At 32.8% G+C, this 14,338-nt stretch overlaps 1 protein-coding gene across 2 annotated transcripts; it reads right to left on the bottom strand.

Annotated features, from left to right (window-relative positions):
- Positions 1-853: 853 nt before the first annotated feature.
- On the bottom strand, positions 854-12,554 carry LOC143079579 (uncharacterized). 2 transcript variants are annotated; one of them, XM_076254988.1, is made up of 9 exons: positions 12,340-12,554; positions 11,849-12,017; positions 6,655-6,760; positions 6,103-6,339; positions 5,599-5,699; positions 4,232-4,334; positions 2,872-2,998; positions 2,161-2,251; positions 854-1,342 (listed from the first exon to the last, which is right to left on the bottom strand). In XM_076254988.1, the coding sequence occupies exons 1-8, from the start codon at positions 12,371-12,373 to the stop codon at positions 2,202-2,204; spliced, it is 927 nt and encodes a 308-aa protein (XP_076111103.1). In that variant the 5' UTR covers positions 12,374-12,554; the 3' UTR covers positions 854-1,342; positions 2,161-2,201. The 2 variants fall into 2 exon arrangements, with proteins under 2 accessions (XP_076111103.1, XP_076111104.1); XM_076254989.1 differs by lacking the exon at positions 2,161-2,251.
- Positions 12,555-14,338: the final 1,784 nt, after the last annotated feature.

The following is a 14,338-nucleotide window of genomic DNA, read 5'->3' as shown; positions in this document are numbered from 1 at the left end:
CGTCACCTACGTGGTCTGCAACGTACTGCGCCAGAACAATAATTCAAGCTTTAAATTACAAGGGACGACACTATACGTGGTCATCAACAATACAACCAAACCGAGCTTTAACTCATGCGATATGAGAAAAGTAGTAATTCAATAAGATTAGCTATCAACACAACAATCCCCAAATGACAAAAGAACAAGATCTTTAATATTTAATGACAGACGGCCAGTAACGATGCTCTCAGTGGTTCAGAAACGCGTTGCAAGTTAAACTAATTCTGTTGAGCCTGTGACATTTTTATCGCGAGACATAGCGATCCTACATAACGTCGTCGAAATGTATGCTCCGTCTATGGTTACAGTTCTTTAGACATCAACAACCTTCGTCAAACCTTCATGCAATGTAATATTAATGAAACATAGACAACATAAGTCTGTCACTTTACAGATCAAAGACAATTCTAGCTAAACATCTAGAAAAACCTTCTAGGTTTTACTTTCTTTTGAAAATTTAGCGCTCGCTATTCCTTAACGCAAAAAAAACCCCCAAAACAACCGTATACGATCTATATGACAAACAGAAGCGCTTTCCTGTAGTCTGTGTTATGCGAACCCTTTTTGATCCTTTTTGAGAATGCATAATTTTAATTTTATCAATCAAGAAATAGAGCAGTGCCATGCATTCTGGTCTCAATCCCAAGCTGTAAATTGTAACTTTGGAATGAAAATCCGTCTCTATCCATGCTTAAAGTGTTTTTCAAGAAACACTATGCTGTAATGTTATAGGTATTTACCAGTCTGATTAGAAACAAGAATCAATTTGTAGAACTGTGAATAAATTTCCGAATTATAAATAAGACTAATGAACAAAAATAATAATTTAATAAATAGCTTATATACACGCGCAATATCTTATAACAATGACACCTCCACACTCTCTTTCTCTCCTATCGCACAGACAAATACACACACTCTCACAATATGCACTGCACACATATACTTTCATCCAAAGTTGAATAGATGAAAATTCTTTTATAAACACAGACACACCAACTCCCCTCTCTCACACGATCACATTGTCTATAAGCATGATAAGCACACACCGACAAACTTGAACAACTCAATATTTGAAACACAACAACAATAGTGTTAATCATTTGAAAAAAAAAAAATAACAATGTTAATGCACATCTCCGCAGTGTTTTATGTCCGCAGTGTTTTATGTTTACTCCATGTTTTCCGTAGATTTGCGAAAGAATCCCCATTTCTTTTGATTCCAAGGGTTTGTCTTAAACCATCCAAAGGCAGTTCTGACTCGACATTAGCGAACTTCAACTTAACGATCAATTCATCCCTGAAAATTAAAAACAATTCCAGTTAATTGTTTGGCTCTCCATTGGATAAACTGATAAAACTAGAAATATTTTATAAAAAAAAGAAAAAGTTTCATTATTTCACACAAAACTACAAACATTATCCTCTGGCTTGATTCTTTAATAATTGACGATGGAAGTTTTGAACGACCTTGACTGCATGGTTGGGATCCCGCTAACATGTTTAACCCCGTCACAATAATTATGTATGTGCCTGTCCCAAGTCAGGAGCCTGTAATTCAGTGGTTGTCGTTTGTTTATGTGTTACATATTTGTTTCTCGTTCATTTTCTTTACATAAATAAGGCCGTTAGTTTTCTCGTTTGAATTGTTTTACATTGTATTATCGGGGCCTATTATAGCTGACTATGCGATATGGGCTTTGCTCGTTGTTGAAGGCCGTACGGTGGCCTATAGTTGTTAATGTCTGTGTCATTTTGGTCTTCTGTGGATAGTTGTCTCATTGGCAATCATACCACATCTTCTTTTTTATATTTGCACGGGAGGTAGTATCATCTACCTCCAATTCATGCTGTTAAAAAACCCACAAATATAACATAAATCATTCGTTGGATTTATTATGTCGTTGGATTGCTGTTTCTCTGATGTTATCCCTCAAATATATTTTATTCTTATCCACAATTTGTGTAGCATTACAATCACATTTGCCAAAAAGATAACATTGGCTTTCGATCATACAGCTTATGACATTTCTCGGAGTAGAAAATTTATACTCGAAATATTAATGACAGTTAGGCCTGCTGTCCAAAAACTTATGAACAATCACGAATTGACTTTACCTTAAAGCACTCGTTTGTTTTCTCTGACAAGTCTTTCGTCTTCACATAAGAATTGTATAAAAATTTAAACTGTTTTCTTGACAGCTGACATCTGCCAAAAAAAAATAATGGGACTGATTCTATTGATCAACTGTAACGCAGACAGATCGTAGTTTGGGATTATTAAAACGTCTTATTTCTACAGGATTTTGCATGTTTTTGACAGATTTGCTCTCTGTGTGTGAAAACATTGAACTGACTGTTGAACTCATTGAATACCGATTGCCGTCACATTATAAAAACTGAAGTTTTGTTTTTGCGAAGAATTAACATTAAGAGGCTACTAATTATAGAACCATGTTATAAGAAAATAAAAAAGTTGGACTACAAAAGTAACCATCATGTAAATAACACACAACAAACATTACCCCAAAAAACGTTGTTCATATAAAGAAAGCCTCTACTTAGTATATCATTTGGTCTTTAGTGGTGAGTTGTCTCATTGGCAATCATACCATTGTCTTATTATTATATCCAAGACTTGTATAATTGTATTTATAAATAACGTGAAGAGGGGATGAGGTGGTTCCTATTTTGATTGACACCATCTGATATAATACTGTGGTCTCAAATTTAATGTGTTTGTGTGTCGCTTCCAGTTCATCACCCATGGAGCCAAAGATTAACATTTGTGGCATTAACCAATAAAATAAATGTTGTAAACTGACTTACTATTGTTATTGCGTTGTACATTTGGTAGCTCAGGTGGTTGTTCCTTCGTTATATGTATGCCTGATTTGTAATTAACATATTGTATATCTGGAAGCCTGACTTTAAAACCGTTTGCAGCATGAAATTCCTACATGAAAATATTTGTAATTATCATTATTGCCACGATCACTTCCAAAATTATTTATGATTAGACCACCTTTTAAGTAAAAGTTCTATACGTAGGCACATACTGAACAACAGAGATAAAACAAGAATATTCAAATATAAAAATAAGGAGATGTGGTACGATTGCCAATGAGACAACTATCCACCAAAGTTCCAATGAGGTGGATGTAAGCAATTATGGGCAACCGTATGGCCTTCAACAATGCGTAAAACCCATACCGAATGGTTGGCTATAAGTCCCAACATGAAAAATATGATACTATTCAAATGACAAAACTAACGGCCTAATTTATAACAAAAAAGTTTGCGAAAAACAAATATGACAAACATAAACCAACAACAACCACTCAACTACAGACTCCTGACTTGGAACGGACACTTTAAGCCGGAATTTGCGGGGTTAAACATGTTTTTTAGCGCTCAACCCTCCTCTATAACCTAGGACAGTGGTGTAATAGTACAACATAAGAACAAACAATACTATTAAAATCAGTTGAAAAAGGTTCAACTCATCAGATGGATTCAAATAGAAATACATCTCACAAAAACACAAAGTAGACGTGGACGGGTACTTATACATCCCAACAACAAAAAGACACTTAAGTACAGATCTTAGAAAAGCCGATAACAACTAATGAAATAAATCATGTATCTAGTAAGAGTAATACATCATTCAGTACACATCCAACATCAAAACATTGGTAATCTTTTAACTTTTGAAAATTTTAGTACCAAGACATTATTGGTTCTTTTTCAACACTGATCATCTTTTTTGTTCTTTTTGTCTCTGTGCAGGAACGCTTTTTGTAATGCTATTGTTTGTTTTGAGTTATTTGTTTGAGTGTTTCTTTTTTATACAGCTATAACTCAGAAGGTTTCGTGAGAGTAATCACACCGTATATACAAGTCATTTTGAAATCAGAGCTGCAATATCAATGTTCTTCAACTTTGTACTTGTTTGGCTCTCTTTTTATCTATTTTGATCTGAGCGTCACTGATGAGTCTTATGCAGACAAAACGTGCATCTGGCGTATTGAATTATAAGCCTGGTACATTTGATAATTAAAACACGTCCCCAATGAATTATTAGGAAAAGAAAACTGACTTTTTGTAAAAAAAAATTAGATGTAAACAAGGTACCGATTGAAATAATGCCCAATGCTGCACTAGAAAACAATATTTTTTGAATAACTACCTGTGGTGAACTGAACTGGTATGTGGAACTAAGTTTCTCTATAATTAATTCTGCAGCCAATCTGCAGTCAAAGTCGTCAATGTGTGGAAGTACTTCACACAGTCTACAAGACATACCAAAAGTCAATCAATAAACTGGTACATGCATCGATTAATATATAAACAATTATCAAGAAAAACTGACTATAGTTATATTAGTTTGTTTACCCAAGGAGGTTATATTAGAAGGAGAGTGAACACTCTGCTTGATACAAAATTAGCATCCCCAGGATAGCAGTTCGATCAGAGAAAAATGATAAAATTATAAAGAAACCGACATGTTTATCACCCACTTGACATGGCCCTCTGATGTACCGGGCTGTTACCGCGAGTAGCTCGGGCTATTAGATAAATCGCATATGTCACGTGATTGTTATCAGTGACTGGGTCATTAAAGTTCAGGTGTATTTTCGGTTACAATGCAGTGCATAGGTGTTAATGATATGTAAAAAGATCGGACGCGCAATTTCAAAATCAATCGTCTATCTACGGTGAAAAAAGATAAAGAAATGACAAAGTTATGAGGGTTTAAAGGAAAGTTAGTGAGCGATTTTTATTCAACTCTACATTGCTTTAAACAAAGATTTTCGCTTCACCTGTCAATTTCTGCATATGAGAATTGGCAGGTAATAATCATAGAAAATATACGAATATGCAAAGTACTTTAGTTACGGTGACCGGTAACGACCGGAAGGAATATTTGCAATTGAAACATGAAGAAATTTATCGGGAACAACGTAAAAGTTACTTTCTGTTATAACTGTTGATATTAACATTGACGGCAATGAGACGGATATTCGTTTTATTTCTATTGGTAATAAGTTTACTGTTAACATAAAATTTTAATTTTTAATTACTTAATAAGAAATATCACAAAAAATCTGATTAACATTTCAATAATTGTATATCCGGTCAGTTTATGACACCTCGGGTGTTTCCGTTCTTACTCGGGTATGTAATTAGGACAAAATCTCCCTCTGTGACAGAGTCGATCTCAACTAATTAACACCCACTTACAGAAAAGTCGGTAACATTTTATGTGTAATTATCGTCTTTCGTCCTCTCTCCTTCTAATATAACCTCCTTGGTTTACCTGAAAAATCATATATTTCGAATTTAATTGTAAAGACCAATAAATTATTCGAAAGTGTTTATTATTTCCTCTCTACCGTTTTATAAATATAATCTTATTTTTAGAAGTGTATTAACATAAATAAATGAAATTTAACATTTTCTTTATAGTTCAAAGCCTTTTAGAATTTTCAAAAAAGGGGGAAGGCTGAGTGGTTCACTCAAATTTGCTGGCTCAAATGAATACACGTAACTTACATGTTTGTTTGTGTTGTTAGGATATATTTCATAGACAACAGACCACTGTGTATACGATCTGTTAAGTTGAATCTGATATCCTCCAATAGGTCTCTTTCAAGCTAGTTAATAAACATATTCATATCAAATATAGAAAACCATAAAACACATAAACAGATATAAAAAAATAAATAAAATCCGCCTCTATTTAACCATACAAATTAAAGTTGAGATGAATAATTTTCCGCAGATTTTAGAGTTGACAATTAGTGTTCTAGCCAAATCCATTAAACGACTGATCTAATATTGAGAATTATGTAAGCATTTAATTGAATCGAATGAACCAATAAATCATTCTAAAGCTGTACTTTTCTTAGAATGCACAAACTGTGCAATGATGTTCTGCGACTGATAATTGGCTCTTGAACGATAACAATTTTGAACATATTGAAGTCATCTTCAATTGACCCTTATTCTTGAAAGATTCAAGTTTTAAACATATGAAAATGGGTCTGCTGAACTAACCATTCTCATTGCATTTCTAGTCATTTTCTCTTTTGTCAGCAAAGTTAGGTATCTCTTGGCGGATTCTGCTGCTTTCTGCTTTTTATCAGTTAATGTCGTCTGCAACTGTTTAATGCTGTTATCCCGAGCTTTTAGATTTTTACTGGATAGTTTGTCCGCCAAGTAGTTTCGTGACATTTCGGCCGTCTTAAGACATAATTCATACTTCTGTACTTTGCTGTTATTAATCCAACACACCTTTAAATGTAAAACGACTTTGGTTTAAGTTGTGAGCCATATAACAACATACGAAATATAGTTTTCTAACTGACTGCTGTAAAGAAATGTGCTAACACAAAAAATAGAGAGTGTTGGGTAAATGAACCATGACAGCTTTACATGAATGATAAAATATAGGATATCGAAGAAAAATTGAAGCTACATTTGAGCCTTCAAAAACAATGCCGTAAAAGTCATCAGACCAACATTTCATCCGCTTAAAATATAATAATTTTGAAATGTATCACTTGTAAATAAATTGCAAAAGATGTTACTAATTTTCTGTAAAATTACCTTTTGTTGCTGTTGAAGTTCCTTGTAAGTATTTTTGTGGGCTCTCATTAGTTTATTCATTTCATCGATCTTTGTATAGAACTCTTCGGTTTTTATCTGATCAAATCTGAAAATATGTGAAATCTTACTTTCGTTTCAAAGCTCAAGAAGGTCAACACTTGTGTTTATTCGAAGATCTCTACACGTATAAATGAAATATGTGTATGCATATTGACAATTTTGCAAACAGGAATAACTTGTTTTAAATGTATGCTAAACAATTAGCAAAGCATTACGCTCTAAACTGGCCCTACAGACCGTCAGAACCTGCAGTGAGTAGAAAGTTTTTGCTCTATATGTTGAACGCTTCAAAATGAACTTTGAATGAATAACAATTAATGCCAGTGCTTTTTTTTCCATGCGTATGAAGTGATTTCGTGTGAATAATTGATACATGATACCCTATTTTAAAGGGAAACTTCGCAAAAAAATGAAAATTTTATATTATGTTTATTTGATATAACTAATCATATATTCATTAAAATTATTGTTCAAATTCTTCTAGATGAGTGATTAAAATAAAAATTAAAATCCCACTATCACTGCTCGACTTATCGCCATTTTGACGGCATCTCCGATACAAATTGTCACGTGATGAGTATATTTGAATAAAATATCTGAAAACCACAAAGCCAAAAAACAAGCATGGCATATCGTATATTCAGTATCACAATGACTTGTCAAGCGTACGGATGTTCAATCGAAGTTCACATAGCATAATCTTACACTTTCCAAGACGTGGATGATTAACCTCAACATAACACCAACCAACTCACAACAAGTTCAAGAAAGTGTGTGCAGACCATTTTGAAGCATCTTGTTTCGATGGAAATTTGATAGTAATTATGATTTTTTTCTCATGAATGTTTTTATTGCTATTTCGTTCCAAGCCTGGTTGAAAGGAAATTGTCAGATTAATATAGTTCAGTATTTCTGCATTCATGCATTAGTAACAGATTTTGTTGTTTACTAGTAGAAGTTTAGTACACGGATAAAAAGTCACAGACAAAAAAAATGTTGAATATATATAGGAAAAACATCTTCAAATATTATATTATTTATTACATTTATTACATATTAAGTTTATGAACATGTTTACAAGCCTTAAAAATAAAAAAGATATTTGATTTCAATCATGCAAAGGATATATATTTCTAGGGACAATGAAGCCATTTAAGGTACCTAGCCACTTTGGCATTTTGATTTTATAACAATTATTTGATGTCATTGATATTTATTTAATAAATTCTGTTTACAACTTTGTTTAAAAATAATATTTCAAGAACAAACCAAAAAAGAATTAATTAATTTACGTTTTCTCGTTTAAAGAAAAATAAACTCGAAACTGAATTATGACGTTTTGTTCTGTGACTTTCTGTCGTAAATTCACAAGTTCAATGAAGTATATATTTTTTAGGTGCAAAAAACCCTAGTATACATAAAAAATTACGTAAAACATTTAAAGGGTCATTTGTTTGATATAATAATGGTTTAAAAATAAGACTTTATTTATTTACATGTAGTATAATTACAGATGCTGTTTACCCCCCCCCCTTTCCTTTTCCATATTGTGCCATATAAAAGGTTGAAGAGGTGATAGGTAGATGCTGGGAACAGAGCATATGTCTTCCCCGATTCGTGTGGAAACTTTATAGATCTTACCGCCCCCTTGTTATGCTTTATAGCTGTCTACTAGGTCAACGCAGTTGCGTACTCCTACAAGTTCAGGCTGAGCAGTTTCGGGATATAAAATGTCGACAGTTAGGCTAGCGAAGTTTGTAATGATTTATGGTCAATCGTAGAAGGAGTATTTTTTCTTTCTAAATTCATGATAACAAGATAAAAGATAGGAATACATCTAGTGGGGCGGACACTAATTTGGAAGTTGTAAAAGCATTAATATATTCTTATCTGTAGCGGCTTTAGACTTTTCGAAATGCTTGCCAAAAAAAATAAATCTTTTTTATGTAATAGATTTTATTCATTTCGGGTACTTCTAATATGAAAACCGTCGTACTTCTAAATTATTGCCAGAGGTCATGTAATAGTGTCACATTCGGGTATTCTAGTGACTTCCTGCGGGCTAATAAACTGGTGACATTACGCAATTCAGGTACATGCATCGCTTCCCAGCTGTTTGACCCAGGTGTGCACAGGTAAAAGTACCATCGAAAATGCTGTCAGGTGTACTATACATCCTGTTAACAATGTATGTCCCTAACCTGATTGAAATACACAAAGCCGTCCAAACATGAAATTAAGAGTTTAAAATTTATATCTACAGGCTGATTAATTCTGACATGTGCAAAGACAGAAATAATAAGAACGTAAATTATTAATTTTGACTTCTGTTTCAAAATTCATGTGTAGAAGATTATCTGGTACTGTACCATGTAAAATGATTTTTTTTTTCAAATTTCAATTTTACTTTTCGGGGGCGGATCCAGCCATAATAAAAAAGGGGGGTTCCAAATATATGTCCCACTTCAAATGCATTGATCGGCAAAAAAAAACCGGGGGTTCCAACACCCGGAACCACTCCCCCTGGATCCGCCAATGCTTTTGTACACAATAGCTTACATAATGTTTTGTCAGCTTGTTTTAATTGCTTAGCAAATGTTTAATTTACGTTATGCGGTCTAGAGTTGTGATGAATAATTTAAGAAAGAAAAAAACATACTGCATCATTTTACAACATTGTTTGGAGTAAATCCTAGAGAATTTAACCGAGAGAATACGGATGACTATCTTTCATACTTTCTTGTCCTATTTCCGATATGAGCGGGTACATTTACGAAATATATATTAGAAAATTTGCGTTTACTTGTATGTGAAGAGACAAGCATGCGCAATTATGACACGAAGATGATACTTAGTTCGTGGCATGTCTCTAGAACGTGCGGTAATCGTTTGTCTTCCTGTACATGTACATTCAATTATTTAAAGGAGTGTCATTTTTATCAATATAAGATTTTGAGAACACTAAAACACTCCCGCGAAATCGCTGGCATTTCAAGCTTTTAAGCTGTTGTAGGATGATTTATTGTAAAAGATTTTATGTCTGGAGATCAGGTATCAAAAGCCCTCTACATTTTTGCCAAAGTCCGTTTTTTGTTTCCTTTTCTGTTAAATTCCATTATTTTCGAGTATCTAACACTAGACCACAATTACTCTTCCCCTTTGCTACAATGCATTTCTTGGTAAAAGTCAAATTAAATTTTAAAAAATGCACCGCTTCAAACATGAAATAAATGTAACTGTAAGTCTATAAGTAGACCATTATTATTCTCATAAAATATGCTTCTAGGACAATCCATCAGTGCTTTTTCTTTTGTAGTAGCATGATACATTTCCAATATTCAGTTTCATGGTCTTGTTTGTAAAAAGGCAGAAGTACCAAAACGGATAGTCATATTCAGTATTAAAAAACACACTGACAACGTCATAGCAAAAAATAACCAATAAACGATCGAAAGACAAACAAAGAGATAAAAAACACATCATTGAAAACTGGTTAAGGTTGCACAACAAGAACCCCAACAACATCTCGGGAGGATCTCGGGTCAAATCATATCAACGCTCCGTGGTACTGTGGTAGACCAAACCTTCATGTTAATACAACATGCAATCTATAAAATTAGACCTCAAAGTGAAATAATTCATAAATAGGTTTATTAATACACAAATAATGAAATGAATCTGAAACATTCGGTGAAAAACTGTATTGGTAAACCGTTTAAATGATTTTAGAACTATTCAGTCTGAAGTGTCACTTTCACATTCTTTGAATCATTCGTATACCCCATCCAACGATGGAAACTCTTTTCTAATTATGTTTACTACACAAGCCGGTATGATTATTCTGTGTTTCTTGCCAAGTGGTTGACCTTTCCTGACCCAACACACAAACTGACGATAAGCCATAAGCCTGCTTTGTCTGTTAATAAGTACGTCTGGAGCTCTCCCTCCCTTCCAGTAAGACAAAGTTGAAAATTTTCTGTTAACATTTTTGATATTTTCGTTCAAATAGCTGAAGAATTAGTACGTGGTGAGAATTAAATTATTTTGATAAGGACATTACTTCCTGAATATTTAAAAAAAAAAAAGAATAAGATCGCTTTGAACGACCCACTTATATAACTGCAATTGGTAATTACTATCTATTTCAAAAATTCAAGGTCACCGATTCATATTTAGAATTTTTAATTCATTTACTCGTGTTTATAGGGACATCATTATTCATAAATTTATTCAATTAGATTAATTCAGTATTTCTTTTTTTTTAACAAAAAATATTCAGCGTCAATAATATATTTAATTAAACTGAGCTCATGGAAAATATTAAGATTCCCCCGTTTATCATTCATACGAAATGTTGTTCACACCTAGAAAAGTGAACCGTGACGGCTTAAATTCACTGAGTAAAGATCAAAAGAGACAAAATGCTAATCTTTTAATTAACTTGAACTTAACCACGCATTCAACAGGTAGTCACTATGTGTCAAAGTACAATACACATTGTATTTGCGGGGCCGTATTTACACACTACAAATGTACTAGCAGCACATTTACTAGCCTGACGTAAAAGGTATAAAGTACAAACATGCATGTTTAAAACACTACCAGTTATACGTGTTAGTTCAAAATATCCGTCGGAAAAAAAATCATCATTAAAAAATATTTTATATGATTTACTTGTATCACTATAATCATTTCAGAAAATATTAAAATATAAATCGTACATTCTACTTTCAAGCTGAGCGCTGTTCCATCTTAATTATTAGTTGGTTAATAGCTACACCAAACGTCGTCTATGCGCTTTAAATAGCGTTATAAGATGATTAACGATTAAGATTTAAAATGAGATTATTTCCACTCCCGGCATGCTTAAAGACTTAAACTACGTCACATAAGTCAGGAAGTCCGAAGAAATAAAATTATTAATTCTTAATTTTCTCCTTTATTGCTGTTCATATCCAGATAAAACTTGGTGAATATGTTTTTTATGGTATTATGAACATAATTAGCTGAAAAGTAAAAATTCGCGAATTATCCCTTTAATTATAGAACAAAATTAATTCATCCTTTTTGTGAAAGGGATTTTTTTTACAGTAAATACAATAATTAAATCTGGTAGCTTAATGAAACAACTTACGTTCGTATTGGTAGAATGCTGTCAGATGATGAAACCAGTTTTATGAATTTGTTCTGGATTCTTTCAGGAACGGACTTCTTACTGGTCTCGCTAGCTGTCTCATGTGCTCCAGCAATACCCAATACCATCTCAGACAGTAGATAAAACAACTTGTTTATTTCCGGAAACTCTGGAAAAATAAAAATTATCCAAGTCGCTCGAATTATTTATGCTAAAAATGTAATCAGCATGAATGCAACTTTTTACCGGTTTTATGTCAATATAAAATTATTGAATGAATTATACCGAGTTTCAAATAAGAAACATTTAATTTTAAAATCTTTCGGAAGTGCAAACGAGAGAACGACGTATCATTGAATAAAATATGCACTATGTGTGAAGGCACGGGAGTGCAGGTTCTATGGAAGAGCTGCACAAGTCTCGGTTTTTTGTCAGGTCGAAATAATTTTTCACATGTGATTTTTTCATTTCTTACAATAGCCTAATCTTACCCTTATTTTGTCTGTATTCCACTATTTTCTGCATGATGCTTTTTATTTGCTTTCTAGGGTAATCTGCAGTTTCCGAATTGAAGTTTACCTTAAAGGACTCGCTTATTGTAGCGAAAACAAATTCTGGAGAGAGAAAAAAAAGTATACGCTACTCAAGTGAAAAACTTACTTTTTTTTTACTTTTGGAGACGATTTCACTGTCTTAAGTGGTCAGAAATAGTGTTTGTGTCCAAACCATAAGGCATGGTTATATGACTGTAGTAATTAATTAATTATACTATTAAAATAATAACAATACGATTTATTAATCAATTAAGTTTAATAAAATAATAACAATAAAATGAATAAATTAATTAAATCAATGAAATAATAACAATAAAATGAATAAATTAATTAAATCAATGAAATAATAACAATAAGATAAATTAATTAATTACCATTCCACAAGTTCCGTCTTGAAAAAAAAACCACATTGAAATCGGACCGTAACATGAAAGGTAAACGAAATCAACTACACATGATCGGCAAATATTTTCAAGAAAAAAACTTACGTTCTGTGTGCAACAGAAGTAATGCTGTAAATATCAGGAAAATAGACACACTCCATGTTCATTTCTGTGACATTTTTTGGATAACGGACTGCAACTCAGAATTTTCTTGCTGGGCTTTCCGTCGTAGTGAGGGAACGAAAGCCAGAATTGTGGAAAGAGGTACTTCATCTGGACGTCTTCTTGTTGGACGTTGGAATTAAAGTTATTCATATAGTTGGTTGCTGGACAAAATGTAAAATACTGGTAAATCTACACAACAACAAAAACGAAATTATATACAGTATTTCGAATGTTAACGGAAAATTGTATGCATATATATCGGTAATTCGTTGAACTGCATCTTAATATACTTTCATAGATACAATCCATTCAGGAAATAAATGTGTAAAATGAACATAATAAGGTAGTAAAATATGTGTATTTGGATTTTCTATAAAATTTCGATTTCTTAAAGTTATATATGATCCTTTCTGTTTTAATGATAATTTTATACTTTTTCTGTAGAGATCAGATTTTCTCGATATGTAAAATGCAAACTAGCGCCACCAAGACGAAATTAGCAAAACGTAAATTGAAAGGAATAGCTGTTTTTGGATTGAATGTGGTCTTTTTCTATCACGAAGTAAAACCAATGCTGAATAGAGATAACTCTATATAAGTTTCGAGCATCAGTAGCGCAATACTGGAATTTCTTTCACCGGGAACACTGAAACCTTACTATGTAATAGTCTGAGATGTATGAATACATAGAAACTTGCAAAGTGTGACATTGGAACTGCTGGATGTATAAATACGCAACCACGTCCGGTTGGAATGAGGTTAGTTAAATCCAACACCTTTTATAGGGAGAGTGACAATTAGTCTTCATTATAGAGGACTATTGCAATGTCTCTTAGAGGAACTAATATGGCTTTTCGCATGGCGAAACGTCTTCCTTTTACCCCTTCCATCATTCAATGTTTTCCAGTAGATATGAATTTCAACCTACTTTGCAAAATTTATAGGATTAAGATGTGACTTCTTCTTGTCCTGATTATGAACGAAATGTTTGCAACTGGACGTCAAGTAATCGATCTTCATTTAATAATTGAATGCTTCTTTTAGTAAATTCATTGGGGTGTTAACGTACATTTTGGATTCTTAAAATGTGCGCACGGTCAACGCTTTTACAACCCTATGAAATTACTAAAAGAAGCATTCAATACTTATAATTACATTTTTTCGCTATGATCATGAAAACACGATAACTATATATCAAGTTATTTTCTTCTATTTACCTGTGCGCTTTATTGTAGAAGCACCTGTCAACATGAATGTTTCAATTCATTTTGAAATGAAGTTGATTAAGGAATAACGTGAGACTGCAGTTAGCCAATCAGTATAACCGTATTATAATGAAACATAAATCTAATGTTATCATTTAATATTGATGTCATCGAAAACATTCT

The sequence above is a fragment of the Mytilus galloprovincialis genome, chromosome 6, assembly GCF_965363235.1.
Source record: "Mytilus galloprovincialis chromosome 6, xbMytGall1.hap1.1, whole genome shotgun sequence".
NCBI classification, from domain to species: Eukaryota; Metazoa; Mollusca; class Bivalvia; order Mytilida; family Mytilidae; genus Mytilus; species Mytilus galloprovincialis.
Note: the sequence above shows the minus strand (reverse complement) of the source record. Positions and strands in the feature narration are given on the sequence as shown.